This window comes from Arachis hypogaea, chromosome 2 (genome assembly GCF_003086295.3).
Source record: "Arachis hypogaea cultivar Tifrunner chromosome 2, arahy.Tifrunner.gnm2.J5K5, whole genome shotgun sequence".
Taxonomy (NCBI): domain Eukaryota; kingdom Viridiplantae; phylum Streptophyta; class Magnoliopsida; order Fabales; family Fabaceae; genus Arachis; species Arachis hypogaea.
The window spans coordinates 51,772,917-51,780,377 of NC_092037.1; the positions used below are offsets into that span (position 1 = coordinate 51,772,917).

Here is a 7,461-nt window from a genome sequence, read left to right on the forward strand (position 1 = left end):
GTACGAACAGTCAATTAAGTTCGAATTCCCCGTTTCGAATAACCAGGCAGAGTATGAAGCCCTTATAGGAGGCTTAACCTTAGCGGCAGAAGTCGGGGCAACGAGGTTGGAGATATGCAACGATTCGCAAATCGTCACCTCCCAAGTGAACGGGAGCTACCAAGCCAGGGACTCGCTGTTACAAAAATACTTGGAAAAAGTCAAGGATTTGAGCCGAAAGTTTGAAGAAGTCACGGTCCAGCATGTTCCAAGAGAAAGGAACACACGAGCAGACCTCTTGTCAAAATTAGCTAGCACCAAACCGGGAGAAGGCAACCGATCTCTAATCCAAGGAAAGATGAAGGAGCCGGCAGTCACCCTACACCTCTCGAAGCCAAACCCCTCCTGGTTGGATCCCATCACCGACTTCTTGGGAAACGGCAAACTCCCTGACAACGAAAATGATGCTAAAAAGCTAAGAAGGGAAGCTGCCAGATATGCCATCATCCAGGGTCAGCTGTTCAGGAAAGGATTCAACCATCCCCTACTGAAATGTTTGCACCCCGACCAGACGGACTACGTCCTCAGGGAAGTCCATGAAGGATGCTGCGGCCACCATATAGGAGGCAAAGCCCTAGCGAGGAAATTAATCTGAGCCGGATATTATTGGTCATCGATGATGGCTGACTCCAAGGAATTTGTTAGGAAGTGTGTCAAGTGCCAGGAAAATGCCAACTTCCACCGAGCGCCAGCCTCTGAGCTCAGCTTGCTAACGTCCTCTCGGCCATTCTCACAATGGGGAGTCGACCTCTTAGGACCTTTTCTCGTCGGCCCGGGGCAAGTTAAGTACCTTATAGTCGCTATTGACTACTACACAAAATGGATAGAGGCCGAGCCACTGGCCAGCATATCCTCGTCCAATTGCAGGAAATTCATGTGGAGGCAAGTCATAACGCGATTTGGTATCCCGGAAGTCGTCATCTCGGACAACGGGACACAGTTCACCGACAAGAAATTCACAGAATTCCTCACCGGCCTGGGCATAAAGCAGAGATTCTCCTCGGTGGAACATCCACAAACAAACGGGCAGGTCGAGTCCGCAAATAAGATCATCCTGCTAGGGCTCAAGAAGCGGCTGGATAACAAGAAGGGCGCTTGGGCCGACGAGCTCGCCTCGGTCCTCTGGTCCTACCGCACAACCGAGCAATCCTCCACTAAAGAGACCCCCTTTCGACTAACGTACGGGTCAGATGCGGTGATACCCGTAGAAATCGGGGAGCCGAGCCCACGATTACTCTTGAAGGGAGTAGAGGAAACTGTTGAGAAGGACCTGATAGACGAAACCAGGGAAATGGCCCATCTGGCTGAAACAGTGCTAAAACAAAGAATGGCCTTACGCTACAATATCAAAGCACTCAAAAGAAAGTTCGAAGAAAACGACCTCGTCCTGAGGCGTAATGACGTCGGCCCGACTACCCCGGGAGAAGGCAAGCTAGCAGCAAACTGGGAAGGACCATACCGAGTCAAAGAGGTAATCGGTAAGGGCGCATACAAGCTAGAAAGACTCAATGGTAAGGGGATCCCGAGGACATGGAACGCAGATAACTTAAGAAGGTTTTATTCCTAAGCCATTTACTTTGTAATAGCACTTCGATGTCCTTGCTACAATGATTAAACCTATCCAATTGCCACATGCTATATTTGCCTATGTTATCTTATTGATTCTAACTTTTTGAGCAACCACTATGCAAACAAGGATACACGGCCCCGGGACTGATCACCCCGGGAGCCCCTCAGGTCAAAAACACAATAAACGACGATAACAAGAAAGAACGCCATAAACGGTAAACGCGAGTAAACGGCAGACACGAGTAAACCAACAGCAAGTAAAACAAGAAATTAAACGTGCGGGCAAACGATCTCACAAACCCATTAACGGGCACCAAAAGTTGCGATACAACGGTTCAACAAAAAAGAAGAATTCGGTATTACAAACATCATTTCTTCGGCATGTCAACAATCTTCCCATCCTTGATGGTCTTGAAAACACCAATTGCCGACACATCGAAGTCAGGAGCAACAATCTTCACTTGAGCTTTGAGGGCATCTTCAGTCATGAAAATCGCATTCTTGCCCTGCTCCTTAACCTCCTTATGCTTCCGCTTGAACATCTCGGCCTCGTCCCGAGCAGTCTTGGCGGCCGCAACCGCTTCATCCCGCTCTTTCTCCAAAGCGGACACCCGACCTTGCGCGGCACTCAGTTGGCTCTTCAAGGTCATCTCTTGCTCCGTCAGACGAGATACAGAGGCATCGGCAGTTTTTAACTTCTCCTCTGCCGAAGCAGTCTTTTTCTCAGCGGCGTCGAGTTTATTCCCCGCTTCAACCAACCGACCTTGAAGCGTTTCAATCTGGGTCTTGTACTTGTTATTGGCAGCAACTGCAGATTCAAGCTTCCGACGAAGCGAGGCCATACCTGAAAGTTCAAACTCAGCCTTTCGGGCTATGGCCGCGCCACGAAGGAGGGTGCGGTACATCCACCGAGCCTGCCCCGAGAGGTCAGTGCCATGGAAATGATCCTCTGTGCCCGGAAGCAACTGGGCATCTATGAACACCCCGATGTCAAAATTCCTTTCCATGATAGTCAGGACCCCCTCGGGACTAGACTGCGACCTTTGTCTCTTGGGAGTAGGGATGACGGACAACTCTTCCTCCTCCTCCCGATGTGAGGAAGACGAGTGCCCAGAATAGGTACTTCAGGGGGAATCGGGGGTGCGGAAGTCGGGGTGGCGACTTTCGCAGACACGTTGACGTCGGGAGGAGGTATTTCTGGAGGAACCGTCGCTTGCTATCCTCCAGTCTCCTCACCCTCGTCCTCCTGAAGGAAGGTTTGGAACAGGTTATCCATGCCGGTCACTTCGGCAGAAAGCCCCACTACAAACAAAATAAAAAATGAACAAGTTAGTGGAAGCAAGAGTGAAACAGTCAAGCAAACGACTACACGACAAGAGAAACTCATGGATATAATCTCAGGCGGCCTCCCGATTACCCATTAGGAGATGAGGATTCACATTATTTTTCCCAAGAATCACCCACAATATGTCGGCTATCCGCCGATCCACAGCCGACATCCCTTTATAAGTAACCTTGATAAAAGGATTAGACCCCGCCCCGAAGCTCCAATATGTCGGGATGAGGCGCTCCTTTTCTAAGGACAACCAAAAAGGGTGACGACCCTTAACTGGGCGGACCTTAAAATACTTGTCCTTGAACCCATGGTAGGAGTCCTCGAACAAGCCGAAGATCCTTCGGCCTTGGGCAGACCGGAAGGACATGAACCCTTTCTTATGTTTCCCCTCCTTCGAAGGGTTCGTTAGATTAAAGAAAAAGAGGAAGACGTCGACAGAGACCGGCAGCTCTAAGTACTCGCATACCATCTCGAAGCAGCGGATGGAAGCCCAACTGTTCGGATGCAATTGAGATGGCGCCACCGAAATCCGATTAAGGAGGCTCATCTGAAAGGGGGAAAAGGGGATGCGAACCCCAACCTGGGTGAACATGGCCTTGTAAAACCAGATCCAATCGGCAACCCGGGGGGCGTTAAAATTAATCTCATATAGCCGCTCGTGAGGGGCGGGGACATAAACGTCGTAATTAGCCTCCTCGTCGGTACCCCCACAAAGATACTCAGCCTGGCGAAATTCCGTGAGCTCCTCCTCACCCATCTGATTGGGAGAGTTCCTGAGGTCGGAAACAACCCACGCATACGGGTCATAACCCGCGGCGGAGCTAGAGGCCCGGCTAACGACACGAGGCATACCTACAGTGGGGGCACCGCGCGGTTAGTCCGTCAGGTCGGAAGCCAGGAAAAACCCAAAGAAACCCCACATGCCATAACTACAAGGGGAACCAAACAAAACCAAGACCAGAACAATAACAATGACCCCCCATGGCACACCATAGCCGATGAAAAGAAAGTGCGTCTATGCACAAAAGTAAAAACAAGCACAAAAAATGCCTATAATGAACATGCAAAGAACCATTGAGGCAGAAGGAAAATGGTGGTTACCTGGATTATGATTATCAGGAAAATTCGGGCAGGAACGAAACACGCTGGAGCGACGGAAGAACTTCTGGACGATGGGGAATGCAAGAAGAAGGAAGAGCAAAATGATCAGAAGAAGCAAGTAGGGAAGAGAAAAATGCGAAACTGTTTAAAACTGCTTTAGAGGAAGTGCGAAAGGCCTGGGGGCAAAATAGTCTTTACACATGGGGTTTTTCAATCCTTTATGAACATTTAATGTCCCGCACGAGAAATGAGGCGACGAATGAACGCCCCGAATCGTGAACGGGCATGCATGCGGGTAGCGCGTCTCCCACACGAACGACCGACCTAGCGACAACAAAGACGGAAGGAACTCGCCGCCAACAGCCTATACGCTGATTGTCGGCGCGTGGGGGCACTGTTACGGTCCGGCCCAGACCACGAACGGGTCGGCCCGACCCGTCGAGAACCCGACCCGAGCGGCCGAGTCCTCAGCACTCGCCACGATGCCAGGACACGCGTCCTCGCCATTCCATCAACACAGTCGAGGAAGCTTCGGGAAAAATGGGCCTGTCCCCTTAGGGCCCACCTCTGACACGGTATAAATAGGGAAGGACTTGCCCTTCCCTCGAGATACGTCACACTTTTCCACCTAACCATTTTCCCGCCTGCACACTAACTGACTAGATCGTCGGAGTGTCTTTGCAGGTGGCACCCCCTCTCTCCTCCCACAACAAGAGTTCGGCTACCCGGCACTCCCAAACCCAGCACAATCCCGATTGAAGCGTTCTCATCTCCTCCAACGAACCACCCGAATTGTCCGGTAACCGACAATCGTACAAATTTAATATTTTTTATCACCTAAAAAAATTTATTGTTTTTCTTTATAAGATCTTAGGTTTTGTAATTTGGACAGTCTCATGGTTGTTAGCTCTTTTTGCCTTTTATGTGACAAAATAAATTAGTACGTGGCATCTGGGCATAGTTTCTTTACCAGTAAACTGGACTTGATTTAATACTATACATGAATGAATCATTATGGAAGTTGATCGATATAAAGTGTATATAACTGTCCCACCTAGGTATGATCGAGAACAATTTTTATTCGGGAAGAGAAAGGTTATGTCATATATGAGATAAATTAATTGAATTATTGGATTGAATTGAATTGTTTGACTTTATTTTATCTTATGCAAGTCATTCATTATTACAATAAATATGGGTTTTAGAAATGTTAAATTTTGTAACGCTTTAAAATTATTTTTTTGGATAGTTTTAGACAACAATTTTTTAATGTTATTGTTGAATTCAATTTTTTATCATTTTATAACAACAAACTAAAACCGTTTTTTTTTTTTTTACTATTTTAAAGAACGATTTTATAACCGTGACCATAATTTGTTTTTAAACAATGATTTTTTTAATATTATTTAAATAATTGTACAAAAAAAAAAACGCATAAAAACTGTTGCTAAAATACTACACTTTAAAATCGTTTTATTAGATGGTCTTAGATAACAATTTTTACAATGTTGTTGTTGAAGTTCAATTTTTTTAAATTATAGCAACAAAATAAAACCGTTCTCTTTGACTATTTTAAAGAACAGTTTTATAACCATTAAAATAATTTTTTATCAAATAGCAATTTTCTAATATTATTTAAATAATTATATAAATTAAAATAAACATATAAAAATAGTTATAAATAATAATATAAATGTAAATAATTTTCTCTATAAATACTAAATTTATAGAACACTAAAAAATTATTGTTATAAATATTATTAACAAATATTATTTATAGAAAAAATCAATTTAAAATAAATTTATAACAAATATTATATATTTTTGGTTTTATTCTTGTTCTAAAATTTAACATAATATTTTTTTAACACTTCAAAAAAATTTCAGCAATCTTCCTTTATAACAAAATACAGAGGTGATCTTTTTTTCTCTCTCTACTAACACTATAAGAAAATAGAGCATTTATAACAAAAAATTTGTGTCAAATTTAAAATTGTTACAGAATAACAATATTTTGTAACAGCAATACAACTTGTTATAAAATGTTTTAATATTTTGTAACAATTTGATTTTTTTATACAAATTATGTTAGTTTTTGTAATAAGCCAGTGTTTTGTAATAAGATTTTATAATATTTTATAAACAAAGATGAAGTTGCAAAAATTTAAAATATTTTATAACAGAACATCTTTTTGTTTCAAAAACTCCAATTATTTTGTAACAAAAAATTAATTTATCATAAAATTTAATATTATTTGTAACAAGTTATTTATTTGTCATAAAATACAAGTATATTTTGTAACTATAAAAATTATTTTAAAAATCTTTAAAAATTATTTTTTTAACCCCCTTCCCCCAAAAACAACGTCATTTTGACGCTTAAAAAAAAAAACTCTAACTAGTAACTAACCTAAGGTTCATCGAAGAAGTGAAGCAGTTCCTCCCTCCCTGTCCCTCGAGCTCGAAGTGAAGATGTGAAGAATCCTTTCCCACTCAGCGTCAGTAGAGGCAAACCCTCTCACACTCACAATCATCGGCAACTTTGCCTTGTGTCGCCATTCCTCTACGTCTCCATCGTTGCGTTGTTGCTTATAATAACCTGAGTTTTTAAAAATTAAATAATAAATTATTTATGATTTATTATATTTTTTTGATAATTTTATTTAAAAAAAAATATTTTTCTAAAAGTAATTAAATTAAATTTTATGATACTTTGTGTTTAAAATCTATTAGGATTTATAAAATTTTTTAAATAATTGAGTATTTTTATATTAGAGATTTAGAATTTTAGTAATTGAAAATAATAAAAGTTTTATACAATTTAAATTGAATAATTGAAAGTTTTGATTAATATTGTGAACTAAATGAAAATTTATCTATTTATCTCCAATTCTAAATTAAAGTACTTAATAAAAATAATTTGTAAATTGAAAATAAAATAAATAGTATTCTTAAAATTAATGATATTGGATTAAATTTGGTTTTAAATTAATACTCTACCTAAACCATAAATTTCTAATTTCTAACCCTAATTTTACCTAACCCTAAACTCTTTTTACCCAACACACACGCACACGACACTAATCCCTCTCATATTCAAACACGGGTTTCACTTTAAACCACTTTTTTCACACACAAAAACACGCTATACACACACAAAAGTTAAAATCAGAGAAAAGGGAAAGAGGCTGAGCACTGCGACGAAGAAGAAAAGGAAAAAAAACAGAGGAAAGAGGAAAGGCACGCCATACCGTCTGGGCGCCGTCGCTGTCACTAGAGCCAAAGGAGAGAGAGGCAGTGCTCGTAAGGGAGAGGATGAACGCGAATGCGAGGAGAGGGTGAGATCGTGCACCAAGGGCAGCGCCACCACTCCATCGCTGCCCAGCCGTTGTTGCCACCCCGTCACTGTCGTTGTC

At 42.0% G+C, this 7,461-nt stretch overlaps 1 protein-coding gene across 1 annotated transcript; it reads left to right on the forward strand.

The window, feature by feature from the left end:
- The first annotated feature begins 858 nt into the window (after positions 1-858).
- LOC140176982 (uncharacterized) lies at positions 859-1,606 on the forward strand. Its single transcript, XM_072208894.1, has 2 exons — positions 859-921; positions 1,031-1,606. Exons 1-2 carry the CDS (start codon positions 859-861, stop codon positions 1,604-1,606), a joined length of 639 nt encoding a protein of 212 aa, XP_072064995.1.
- The last annotated feature ends 5,855 nt before the right edge of the window (positions 1,607-7,461 follow it).